The 13,841-nt window shown below is 48.0% G+C and overlaps 1 protein-coding gene across 1 annotated transcript in view; it reads left to right on the forward strand.

Moving 5' to 3' along the window:
* Positions 1-13,841, forward strand: part of DNAH8 (dynein axonemal heavy chain 8) — a gene marked incomplete at its 3' end in the record, with an annotated part of 220,834 nt that overhangs the window by 205,636 nt on the left and 1,357 nt on the right. The window contains exons 89-91 of the mRNA XM_080700493.1: positions 1,903-2,055; positions 2,135-2,324; positions 12,731-12,852. Coding sequence (XP_080556619.1) covers positions 1,903-2,055; positions 2,135-2,324; positions 12,731-12,852 — 465 coding nt within the window. The remainder of the gene's footprint in view (positions 1-1,902; positions 2,056-2,134; positions 2,325-12,730; positions 12,853-13,841) is intronic.

The following is a 13,841-nucleotide window of genomic DNA, read 5'->3' on the forward strand; positions in this document are numbered from 1 at the left end:
ATCTACTGAATGTTTGACTCAGCATAGGACAGCTGTATTTCCATATCTGCTTCCACGTTTGGTCTGTAATAACATATGTCATGGAACCTCTGGAAAACTCTGCTATATACTCATGAGAGAATAAAAGAATCAACTAGCACCTTAATATTAACATAAAAATTAATCTTGAACCAGGTTATAGCAGCATATGCCTATAATCTCAGTATTTAGGAGGCTGAGACAGGAGAATTACAGATTGAAGACCAGCCTCAACAACTTAGCAAGGCACTCAGCAACTTAGTAAGATCCTATTTTAAAATAATAATAAAAATTGGAGATGTAACTTAGAGGTAGAATGCCACTGAGCTCAATCTCCACTATCACAAAAAAAAAAACAAAAATTAATCCTGAATAAAACTTAAGTTCCAGAACATACTTTGAGAATCTCTCACTGAAATTAATTTTTATTTATGGTAAAATGTCTGGATATTCTGACAGTTCTGTCATGAGGGCCACGATGTCTCCTCCTCCTTTGGGAGCCAGGCTGCATCCTCTGGCCACCAGGGCCCTGTTGCTTCTGTCCACAGCCTCCGCCCTCACCATCGATTAGCGCTACTTTGCCAGAGCCTGGGCTTTCAGCCTGGCCCCCTGCCTGGGCCGATTTCCCACTTCAGGAGGGTTTCCACAGTCTCCCTGGTCCTGAAGGGTGAGGCGCCCTTCTGAAGGGCGGTGTGTACACTCCTCAGCCACCGGAGGCTGAGAGGCCCTGCAGGCTGGGGCTTCGGCTGGTCCAGGACCTCCACTAGTGTATCGGGCTGTCATTTGCCCCACCTGCACAGGCGGTCAGCTTCACAGCTTCCCTTTGACTTTGTGCTTTCCCCTCCATCTTTGACTCACTGGAAATGGCCTTGCTTCAGTAAAACAAAGGTGTCCATTGCTGACGGGAACCCTGCACCAAGCCAGGGACCTGTGTTGTAACACAGTCCAAAAGACATCGGCACCTAGAGGTGGGCGTGGCCACCTCTGCAGAGAATCCCACTGGCCCTGGCTGGCTGGTGATTCTCTGGACTCATGCATCCTGTTCAATTTCTCTCCCATTCAGTGTGCTTATCCCCATCCCTCCTGTTCTAGCATCTCTTAAATTATAGCCGGCAGAAAGTTAAAACTCCTTTATGAGTTCCTACCAAGTATTTGTAGTCAGTTTCTTTTTTCTTTTTTTGGAAATATGTCACTGGACTGAAATGTGAATATGTTTGGCTTATTTTCCAATAAATGTTATGTCTTATTGTTCCCACAGCCAGAGCTTTTGTATTAAACTCTAAAAAATGGCCAGTAAGTGATATACCAAAAAGAACACGTGCTTAATGACTCTCCCACAGAGTCAAATATGGTCATCGATTAGATTAGCAAAGGCTCTGTTTAGCCACCATAGCCCAGGTAACCAGGAGCTTGGGAAACTACAGCTAATCACCTCCATTGGTGACTGCTCCGTAAAGATTTTGGCTGTATTAACTTTTTGTGACATTTTTAGTAACGACTCTGCAAGCATAATGAAAAAAATTTCACTGTACTCTTATAAAGGTTAGATTGCAAAAGAATATTTAACTGACACCTCGTACTTAATCATTTGAAAGGAGAGAAAAAGTCTATTTTATTTTAGCTTTCTTAAAAGTACATTTCCAATTATCAACTCAGTATAATCAGCGGGAAATAAAAATCATTTTAGTTGAGCAGTAGTTTTGAAGCTCAGAAAATGGGGAATTTAATGGCAAGTTCGGTTCTGCAAGAGATGTTTTAGAGTTCATTTGGTTTGAAAGAGATAACAGCCAGAGGAGGAAAAAGAATAGAGAATGAAGAAGTCATTGGAAGAGAAGTGACAAGTGATAAAATATCTCCTCTCTTGCACCCCACACTTTGTTTTAGGTGAAAGCACGCCTGGTGAAGATGGGGCATCTTAATTCAATGAACATATTTCTTAGACAGGAAATTGACAGGATGCAGAAAGTCATCTCCATCCTCCGCAGCAGCTTGAGTGACCTGAAACTGGCTATCGAAGGGACCATCATCATGAGTGAGGTGAGCCGCCATGGCTCCGCGGCCGGCTCCTCTTGTGTTGCTGAGGCTTGGTCACACATTTTAAGCTTGTCTTCTTCAGAACCTGAGAGATGCCCTGGACAACATGTACGATGCCCGGATACCTCAGCTCTGGAAAAGAGTGTCCTGGGACTCGTCCACACTGGGCTTCTGGTTTACTGAGCTCTTGGAAAGAAATGCTCAGTTTTCTACGTGGATATTTGAAGGAAGGCCTAATGTGTTTTGGATGACTGGTTTCTTTAATCCCCAAGGTACGCACTCTTAGGAGGATGGGCAAAGGTTGGGAGGTGTGTATAGGCGGATGGTCGGGTGGCATGAACAGTACGGTGGTGGTTATACACCTGGTGGTGGTGGACAGATCCTTTCAATGGTTGAACACAGATTAACTTTCTCCACTTGTTTATAACAAACTCAATCTGAAATCCTCGTTATATTTCTTCCATAATATAGTGGGAAAACTCTCCCTTTTTCTTTTCACCCACCTCAGCAAAACATTAGTCTATGGTTAGAACACATGAAAGAGCAAAAAAGAAAAAAAATCTCTCAAGCTAGTTTATAAATGTTTGTGAAAAAGTAAAAGAAAGAAAGAAAGAGAAAGAGAACCAAAAGATATGATTGTTCCTAAGGTCAGAAAATTAGACTGATTGAGAAAAGTGTCATGTTTTATGATTTGACCTTTTTTCCCCTGAAAGAGTATTTTGCACTCTGCTTTCTGTGTTCTTTTGCTCTAGAAATGTGTGTTGATAAAGTTCCTGCTTGATGTCATACTGCCCATGGGTAAACCCATGGATTTTCTGTCATATTATAATATGGATAATTTTACTTCAGTAATTCTTGGCCAAAATGAGGAGATGTTGGGTTTCTTAGAGCCCAACACCTCACGGGTCCATTTGTAATACAATTTAAGAAACATTCACACATGCGGACTTATGACAGATTACTTCTACTCACAGCAATATAGCTGAATTTCGTTAAATAATATTGAGTAAAGGCAGCCAAAGGAAGACACCATATCCCGTGTGATTCCTTCATATAAAGGACGAAGTCAGTTATGATGGGTTTATGGTGCTAAACCTCAGGACAGTGGTGCCACGGGGAGGGAGTGGATAGAAAGGGCAGAGGCCCGCTTGGGGGACCGGGGAGTGTTCTGTTTTCCAGCCTGGGTGCTGGTGACGTGGCTGTATCCCCGCGGTGAGAACCCACTGAGCTGTAGCTTGAGGTTTCTCTCTCTCCTTGCAAAGCCTTCCATTTGAGTAGGCTGTCATCAGGTAATTCTTGGCTGGAGAGTCTGAAGAAATATCCTCTAATAAGGATTATTTAACCACCTTCCCTTTGCTAGCCCCTCCGCTAGATACTTTCAATAGAAAGAGATCTGGGACCTGATTTCTGCCCTGAAGAAGCCTGTAATCTGGTTGGTAAGACAAGCCCATCTACAAACCTTAGCGAGATGTGATAAGCACCCCACCACTGTGAGAGCCTAGAGCCAGGGTAGTACAGAGAGCAGGGATGGATCCTGCCCCAGGCAGGGCTCGAGAAGGGCTTCACACAGGAAGCAGGGAGTAGGCTTTGCAGAGCCAGGGATGCAGGAAAAGGGCATTCCGCACAGAGGCCTGAGCAAAGACAAGGCCTGTCCAGTGGGACTAGGAGACTGGGCGGTGGGGTGGGGCTGGGGAGGCTGCAGCTCAGGAAGCACCGAGGCCCGGGTGTGGAGTCTTCCCGGAGCCTCTGGCTATAAAGTAAAGATGGTGGGAAGTCCCCAAAGGTCGGAAGATAATTTTAAGAGATGGAGAATGGGAGAGAATTCCAGTCAGACTGGAATAGCAGAGCTGAGAGCAATGAGACCCCTAACAGGTGCGTGGCAGAGAGCATACCTATCAAGTAGCTGCACGGGAGGGGCAGATTTGATGATGGAGTGATTGAGCGGGACCATGAGAGGGCAAGGAGAGGCGGCAGCTTAGGCTGCGGGTGAAGTGCAAGGGGACGGCACAGTGGGCAGGGGGCTGGTTGGGAGCCAAGACAAGGAAGGAGTGCTGGATTCAGATAATGCCGCAGGACATGCAGGGAAGGGACACCCGCACACCACGTTCAGAAGCGGCGTCAGAACAGTGGTTGTAAAACCCCAGAGGTCGTCAAGTGTATTTTTTGATATTCAGAAACCAAGGGAGTGAGATTGGTTCATTCCCAACTTTGCCATGGGCAGAAATAGCTTAAGCCATATCCTACGTCGTAGCGCACAACTTGTTCCAGTCATCAGTCTTTTCCCTTTTCACTGAAAATGTCACTTACACAGCAGTGTCTGTCTGTAACACTTTGAACTCACCTCTGGTTGTTATGAGCTAATTTTTAACTAAGAAGTCTCCGAACCGGAACTGACAAAAATGTAAATGTAGATGTACGTTTCAGCCAAGTCCTCACTTGCCACCTGTGTATACTGTTAATTCCTTCTCTGTGGTCAGTCTGCTCTCGAGTGAGCCTTCTACTCCTTTGCTCACAGGCCTTGGAAAGCCCCCACTCATTCAAGCGAGCAGCCTGCCCTTCACACCGAGCACACAAGCGCACAGCCTCATCTCTGCTCTCTGGTCTTTGCACAGACGACTGGAGGCCAACTCTTCCTGCACGCCAGTCCCTCCTCAGCTCCCTTTTCCTGCTCTTGGCATGAGGAGCAAATTGCTCCCTGTCCCACATCCCTTGGCCAGGTGCACAACACGAAGTTCACAGCAGCCCCGTGCACGCCACAGGCGTGTGCTAACACATGCAGCCCTTTCCAGTCGGAAGCCTTTCTGCCTTCCATGTGACATCAGCAATAGATTTCTCAGCATGAGTATAGCTCCTGAGTTTTACATTTTCTAGCCCAGTCTCTGATGAAATCATTTTTCCATTTAATTCAAAACATTTAAGTTCATGGCTTTAAAAAATAACTCCCCACATATAAGTCAAAGATAGTTGTCTACGGAAAGGCCAGCAGCTTCATCACAGATGTAGCCAAGCTTGCCTAGACTATGAAGACTATGTGTTCAGATATGACTTAATTCTGTCATCTTACCACACACTCTGACATCTGATATTGTCCACTGTGCGTTTCCCATCATGCTCCGGGTGGCTGCCCCTCAGCCTTGCATGACTGAGAGCCCACAAGCCAGGTGGCAGGCTTCCTTTGTCCTCGTCAGTGTCTGAGCTGGCGTTCTTTGCAGCACTACTCTTTGGCCCTATGCTGGATGAATGTTCATCTGTCTTGTTTGAGTGGCTGAGTAAGCCACCAGAGACCTTGGCTGCTATTTCTAGCCCCCCTTGCAATCATTTCTGTAGCAATTGATGAACTCAGCCACGTGGCAATTGGATTTGACAATTAAAATGGTCACGCTCTCTGCATCTGTGACCTCATAATATTTATCCAATAGCACAGCTTTTTCAACGCACAGATTTGACTCTCGACCGATTCCTCAGGAGTCTTGGGTGTGTATGTTCACAAACCATTCAAGATTGCGATTCTCGGTGTTCCCAAAGGATTCCTTTGGCCTCTTTCCCCACAGTGTACCTTTCTGGGGCATCGTGTACACACGACTTAGAGTCTGGTGCCTGAACTCGTGTGAGTGAGCGAGTCTGTGCTCTGCCTGACTGTTTTTGAGCCTCACTTCAAGCCAGGGCACCCACTGTCTCTCAAAGCTCTTTAGTTGGCAGCCGCCTGCTGTACTCTGATGTTGGGTGTGACTCCCAGGCGCAGCTCCCAGCGCCAATGCGGGACTGCTTGTGGTCCCCCGGCCTCATGCCTCCCTGTGAGGTTGGCCATGCAGGGCCTTATCATCCAGACCTGCTCAGTCTGGAGCCTGGTGCCACTTAGATGCCAAACCATGCTAGTTTTTTTCTGCACTCCCCCCCCCCGCCCCCCGGTGGCTTGACAAGCCATGCCAAGTTATCATAGCAGGTATCAGTAACAACTTCCTATTCCCTGATATGAATCTAGATTTCTCACTTAAAGGTAACTCTGCTGAGGCAGAAAGATGGATGTTTTTGTCCTGTTGCCTGTGTTTCTGTACAAACCAGCCACAACCTCTTGCCTGAGTATTTTCAGGACATGTCATCAGCTGGCTGCAATTCCCATGTGCTCGCCTTGAGGACAGTAATAAATGCCTGTTATCTGTCAGAGGGGAAGAGCCTGCCAAGGAATCATAGACTTTCAGGATTGGAAGGGACTGGGGAATAGCTTTTCATCTAGTGGCAATTCTAAGTATGCCCCAGTGCAGCTGATCGCTGAACCAGAGCTGCCCCTCATGTCTGAGAGGATCTGGTAGATGGAATTTGAATAACAGCGCTAGCCTCCCCTGTTTCCAAGTCACAAGCTACAGAGAGACTGCAGACATCTTCAAATGCCTCAGAATGGCTAACAACCTGTTCCTCCTGCCTTCGTGTGTAAGGGGCTTCTATGCACTGCCCTTGGTCTCTGGTCTTTCAAGTCTTGCACGTGGCTACCCTCCTTCCTTACCAAGCACCCCATCCCTTGTAATCTGTCCAACTGCCATTACGGTCCTGAAGCCACCTTACCTCTCCAAGGTCATCTTACCTAATGACCTTCCTGCTAACTTCAGCGTGTTGCATATAGGGCCGGGATGCTCTTTGAGACCGTGGTTTCCACCGTGCCCTTCCCTGTGGTTCTCTGACTGTTTCTTGGAGGCTGTGTCTCAGCCCACTTCCTGGTCTTTATTCAGGCAAATTCTGCTCCTTGGTTGATGAGCTCAGCCACTGCCCCAAGTGCAGCTCTTCATCTCTGTCTGTGATTCGCTCCTCTAAAGTCCCAGCGTCGAATTCTGATTCTTCATATCCAGCCACCAGTGTGGAGGGTCCCGGCCTCTCGTGAGTCTCCTCAGTGCCAGAGCATCCTCACTAGGACCACACACCATCCTCCAGCCCATGCATGCATGCACACATGCACGCACGCACGCACGCACGACCCAGCTCATGACCAGTCAACCTGGAAAGGAAGACTGGGAGAGCAAAGGTCATGGAGGCAGAGAGAGAGAGAGAGAGAGAGAGAGAGAGAGAGAGAGAGAGAAGGGTGTGAGGGTGTCGGTAGTAACAGGTTGCTGCCAGGCGTCAAGCAGAGGAGCAGAGAAGCCCAAATGGGCACCTGGCTTTCCCAAGGAGGAGGAGCCTGTCAGGAACGGGAGTCTGAGTGGAGCAGGTGGGCTGTGGGATTCAGAACGAGGAACTGGAACAAGGAAATGGAACGAGAATGACTATGGTCAACATGGGTAATTCCATTAAGAGACTTGGCTTTGAAGAGGAGGGCAGTTATCATGAGAAGGGCTTTCCTTTCTCTTTTCACGAGAGGCCTGAGCTCTTCCAATACTGGTGGGAATGAGCCAGAGAGAAGTCAGTGGTACCAGAAGGAGGGGAAAGAGCAGGAGGGGATGGTCACAGCAGTCGCTAGGGAGAGATGCGCCTCAGCTACCAAGACAAGGAGGGAAGGAAGGAGCATCTGTGCCCACAGCAGTTAAGCATGGCATAAGCTTGGTTTCAAGTCAAGGGAGTTCCCATCTGGCGCTTTCTTCTTTCTCATCATCCTGGGAGCAAAAAGAGGTTGGCAGCGGCCCAAGGAAGTGGCCAATAAAAGGGACATGGGCCAGGCCTGGGTTACACACTTGCAATCCCAGTGTTTGGGAAGCTGAGACAGGAGGATCACAGGTTCGAAGCCAGCCTCAACTATTTAGTGAGGCCCTATACAACTTAGTGAGATCCTGTTTCAAACTAAAGAATAAAAATAGGACTGAGGGTGTAGCTCAGTGGTAGAAGGACCCAGGGTTCCACCCCTAGTACCACACAAAAGGGGTGGGGGACATGGAAGGCCTACCCAGTGGCTCTGGACAGCCTGTCGGGGCTCTTGACGGCAACTGATGAGGTTCCCGCTGTTGTCCTGCAGCCTGGTAGAGGCAAACCAAGGGGGACACTTGGGTACCCTCGTGATTGGGTGTGCGAAGGAAAGGATAAATTTAGAATAAACAAGAAAGGAAGTGCGAAGGGAGGGCATCGTTAGTGAGTCAAGGAGAAGCTGGGCAGCTGGGTGGGATGCGGAGAGGCCCCGGCCCCCGGATGGCGGGGCGCAGTGGGTGGGGCGATGCGGTTACACGCTGCAGGTTCTCCTGAGGGTGGCAGCTGTGGGAAAGGTGAGGGCTTCAGAGCTGAGCCAGGGTCCAGGAAGGGCCAGAAGGTAGACAGAATGTTTTGTGGGGAGGTGGAATCACGCCAGAGGGAGCAGGGGAAGTTTAGGCACGTGGGAAGAAGCAGGGTTTGGGGTCAAGGGAAAGAGGGATTAACTAGCCCAAGGGGAGCCATCCGTGCAGGGAGTGACATTTCAGAACCTGGGGCACCGTGGGTACAGCAGGTCCCAGCAGCCAGGACCACTCCCAGCTCTTCCATCTGCACCCAGGTTCGGCTCGAGACACTCCTTTCCTGGGCTGATGACATTTCAGAGAGTGTGCGTGTCTTGGGGCCCTGGAAGGACTCGGCTCATGCTGCTTCCAGCCCTATGGCCTTTCACTTGTGCAACGAGGCCCTGCCCCCCACCCCTGTCCATGGTAGAATCCATGTTAACACATGTTCAACACTCAGGGCTTCAAACCAAGTATATCTTAGCCTCCCCGGATGAGACCTCTCAAGTCTGTACAATCAGTCTTCTTAAAAGTCCCCTTAGTATCCTAATATGTGAAGGACCTTGACTTAGACCTTTGCTCCTGAATATGTGGTCCACTAGCCATCAGCAGCACAGAAATGCTGGACCCTCCGGCCCACCTGTGACCTGCCTCCCACATCCAGACCTGCATTTTAACAAGACCTCCTTCCCCAGATGATACCTATGAACATTAGAATTTGAAGCCCTAAAACAACGCCGATACCTGGACACCACCTCCAGGAATTCTGGCTTCACTGATCTGGACTGTGGTCCAGGAATCCGGAGAATTAAAAGCTTCCCCAGTGTTTCTAGTTTTCAGCCATTTGGGATGTCTGCCTTACAGCATCCAGCAGAGACTCAGCAGAGGTGCCCGGAGCAGCATTTTTATGCAGCTGGGTTCATAAGCCCCATCTTTGTGTAATGTTTTCTGACCTTTTATTTAACTTACCAATGAACTACATTTACTTCTCATTTAGGGGAAAAACTGCCTGCCATAAACTTGTGGCAGGAATATCATTAATCCTCATCTTTGAAGATGCTGCTGGGAGGCTTGGTAACTGTTTAGACAGGAAATACTGCGCAACCCAAGGCACATTACAGAAGAACCGGTTCATTTATTAAAGAAAAAACATGTTGCTTATTTATAGTACAGGTCCATCACTCCAGAATACCAAGCCACTCCTTGTAAAGTTGGGAAAAGCAACCCTTCGGATTAGTTCTTTCATCTCTTCTAAGACCTTGTGTGAAATGATACTTAGAGATAACAGTAGTTAGTGGCTAAGTGTTGGATTACTACTCTTCGAGGAATTAACACATAACTTGTGGTATTGTAGGACCAAGTTTCCAAAGCGTAATCCTACTTTAAAAGTGATCTTTTAAAAAAGAACAATCTTGACAAGTGTTTTAATAATTCATTATGCTTTGTGAATTTGAAGGGGAAAATTTTTTTTAAGCATCTCATTTGGACCACAAGTAACTCAGATGTTTAAATAGTCAAATCACCCATTTTCCTGTGGGTGGTTAAATCTCATGAAGAATAGAAGGTTATTATTGTTAAAGACTTTTCCTGACTTTTCCCCTTCAGGCATATAAGCACATGAATCACTTTGTCACCACTTTAAGAATTATCAAAACTAAATTTGTGCCAAAACAAAAGTACCAGTGTTTAAACTCTTACAAAGAAAACTGTATTCAATAGTCTCTTAGCTATCTAAGCTTCAGAAAGAGCCGATTTGGATTCCATTAGACTTGACATCAATCTCCAAGCAAGATGGACATTCATTTTTTTTTCTTAATTCAAAATAAACACTACCCTTTGAATGCCCTAAGATCCTGTTCCTTTTAGGAAGCCAACACAAAACTGTCAAGACTTGCAAAAATTTGCATTTCCTCTCTGTTCTCTGGGTGGTAATGGCCCACAGAACAGCTCCCTGCCCTCCACACTGAGGCCTCAAATACATTTTGTCCTTTCTTGATAGTTGAAGCTGACACATGTTCCAGATCCCACCCCCGGCATACGAAGGCTGCCTCCTCCACACTGGGAGGCTTGCAGTGAGGGCAGCTGGGCGTACAGTACGCATGCCCCGCCCCGCAGGGAGAAGACAGGAGGGGGGTCTTTTTTCGTTTGCACTAGAGTGTTTGAGAAACCTCTGACGATGACTGGTCTCTGAAGCAGGCGTGTTACACTAGAGAGAACCCGCCTCCTTCCTCTGACTCCTCGGGGCATTGGCCTTCGAGCCACATGGAATGAGGTCAAATTTCGCAATTTAGTTGTAACTTAAAATATTATAGAAAATTTCAATTATCCAAATTGTGCAGATTGATGGTTAAGGAGGCCAGGATTCGTGCCATGTACATTATGACCTTCTCAACTCAGATCAGTGATGACTTTTTTAAAATATCATAAAATAAGGTCAATTTAATTTCAAGTACTTACCTATACAGCACAGCACATGGATGGACACTTAATACTGAATGATGAAAATGACATTTTTATGGAGACTCTTAGAAAGTGTATTCGATTTTATTGCTGTGATCACACGTACCACTTACTGGCAAGCACACGAGACGTTTCACTACTAAAGAATGGAATCCCCGGTGTTTGGAATGGAAGTTTATAGAGTCACGTGCTGATCAGATCACTTCAAGGGACTCCAGTTGCTGCCATGAAAACTTCCACTGTATTTCCTGCCCCCGGGGGTTAACATTTGTCCAGAAAATCGTCCTTTCTCTGCTCAAATGACCAACTTTTCTTTTGGAGCAATGCAAGGAGCCTTCTTCCGCACTCCAAATCTTGTTGTTTGTTGTTGCTGTTTGTTTCGTTTTGTTTTTAGTGCTGGGGATCAAGTTACACCCCCAGCCTGATTTTATTTCTTATTTGGAACCAGGCTCATTAGGTTGCTGAGAGCCTTGCTAAGTTGCTGAGGCTGGCTTTAGCCTGCGATCTTCCTGTCTCAGCTTCCCAAATGCTGGGATTACAAGCATGTGCCACTGCACCCAGCTCAGTTGCTATTGCAATGGCGTTCTGGGTGAGCTTTCTAAAATGAAAACGAAGCTAAGTCATCTGCTGATTCTAAATCTTCAGCGCTTCCCACTGTACAGAGAACCAGAGTGGGCTCCGGCCTGAGAGAGCAGGCCTCTCCCTGCGCTGTGATGCAGCCTCTCCGGGCAACACTGCCACCCCAGTAGCCTTGCCTTCTCTGCTCCAGCACAGCCTCCAAGGGCGCTTTCAACTCCGCCTTGCCAACGAGGCTTCCCTGAGCTGTCTCCCTGAGCACAGTTCTCACCTCTGCTGTACGAGTCTCCTGCCTCCCTCCCAGGTCTCTAGGTTGAGTTCCTTGACAGCAGAGACTGCAGATGACCCCTCATCTTTGTGGTCAGCCCACCCAGAGTGGCCCCTCCAGAGAGGTGACAAATGAAATGACCACACCTGTGTCTCTCCAGGCGCCTGATGTGGCAATGGGAGAACTAGTTCAGAGAAGCCAGGTGAGGCGCCTGATTTCTTCCCAACTGAGAGGGTCTTAACTCAGCGCTTGTAACTCTGCCCTGCCATTCCCCTTTGAGCATGGAGCATCATCATTCAACGTGAGATGTTTTGAGTGTTGCTTCGGCTCCCTGCGTTCACTGACTTAGGAGTGGCAGGGACATACACATTCCAGCATTTACTCACTGGAAAGCTTCATGATTTTCAATATTTACCTGAGGTCAGAATATAATAGAAAGGTCATAGATAAAACTTAAGGTTTTGAAGGCCATTCTGAAGTTTAGGATTTTATTTTTCTAACATCAACTGCTACTCTCCAAGAAACACTTCTCTTATTGAACTGAACGGCATGATTTGCAAATATTAAGTTTAAAGAAAGGCCACAATATAGAGAGCCGCATATTATCTTAAAATAACCGTATTAAGCACATTGAAACACGCAGTTTTCCTTTCCTGGGCGGTTGCTTTGTTTGATCAAATTGAAAGTCAGGTTTCCTATTTTGGCATTATGCCTTATTTCCTTAGACTAAATGAAATTGTTCCATTATAGCAAATAGAAGCTCGATAATGGTTTGATCCGAGTTTAATTGGAATGCTGTTTCTCAGAATACCTCACCATTCCGGTCACACATTTGATACTGTGTTTTTGAGTAGAGTCTGAGAGCCAGGACTGGCCAATGACCCTTACAGGACTCAACGGTTGGAATCTCAGGAGACTCTCAAGACCAGGCCGGGTCTGAGGCCGACCGGCCGACCGGCCGACCGGCCGACCGGGCGCTGTTCTTCTGGTATCAGTGGACTGGAGAGGCTGAGCTCATTCACTGCAGTTCCCATAGAAACAAACAAAACACAGGAGGAAGTCCCGCCCCACACAGGGCCTGGCCTCAGCTCCTCTGGAACGGGCACTGTGTGGAGACTGATCCAAGTAACACCACATAACAGCGCTTCCTCCCCGTTTCCAGGGCGGGCTGCTCCAAGGCCCCAGGTCTTACCTCTTCTTTTCCCCTAAGGCTTCCTCACGGCAATGCGGCAGGAAGTGACCCGTGCCCACAAAGGCTGGGCCCTGGACACCGTGACCATCCACAATGACGTCCTGCGGCAGACCAAGGAGGAGATCACGTCACCCCCCGTGGTAGGTGCTGCGGGGACACTTTTGGAGCCAGGGGTGAAAGGTCAAGTTTGGCTTAACACAGACCCCCAGTGTCTCACTGAGTTCATTTGCTTTGCAGCCAGGGCAAAACCTCTTGGGTCTGCCCAGTGGGTGCTTTGTGGAAGGGCCCAGTGGGCCCTGGAACTCCCCAGGCTACTTTTATTTACAGTTACAGGTTCTGTTTGTGTTTGCATAAGAGGACTTTCCACACACCCCAGCCGCTGCTTGTGGGTTGCTTTCTCACGGAATCACCCATGGGCAGCGGAGACAGGCTGGACGAGCAGCCAACTAGAGTCCCTAGTCCAGTTCCAGCAGTGCTCTACCGGCGTTCTGGCTGGGGGAAGAGTGTGTGCCCTGAGGCGAGCAGAGGCCACCCAGAGCCACCGCTAGGACCTGCTCTGCCAGTGGGCGGAGGCCAGGCCCTTGACTGTCTTACGCCTCAGAGTCCTGTGTATAAAGTGAGCAAGGCAGCCCCACTCACGGAGAAAAGCCGTGGGATGTGGGAGCCGGGCCCCCGGCAGACGCCCGCAAGCCCTCGCCCCTCCCCTCCATCGACACAGGCCTTGTTCCCCTTGTGCCCTTTCTTATAAAAACCAGTCCTATTGGATTTAGGGCCTACCCTAACATAGTATGTCCTTATCGAAACTAATTCAATCTGCAAAATCTCTTTCCAGAGACTTGCATTCTGGGGTCCTGGGTGGAAATGAATTTTGGGGTGTGACTTTTTCATCTACCTTCACCTTGTCACAGTCTTAAGATTTGACCCATGAACAGGAGCAAATGTCCTGTCAAATGGTTCCTAGATCACCACCTCACGCGTGTAAATAGTTGTCAAAAGCTGAGTCAGTGATGGTACCCATATACCCAGATTTCTGGGCCTGCCCATGTCATTGCTGTCAAGCGATGGGCCTCTGTTTGTGGTTCAAAACCTGGAGTCCTCATACTGTTGGTCCATAGAGGGGATTCCAGGA

This window comes from Muscardinus avellanarius (genome assembly GCF_963383645.1).
Source record: "Muscardinus avellanarius genome assembly, chromosome: 8".
Lineage (NCBI taxonomy): Eukaryota > Metazoa > Chordata > Mammalia > Rodentia > Gliridae > Muscardinus > Muscardinus avellanarius.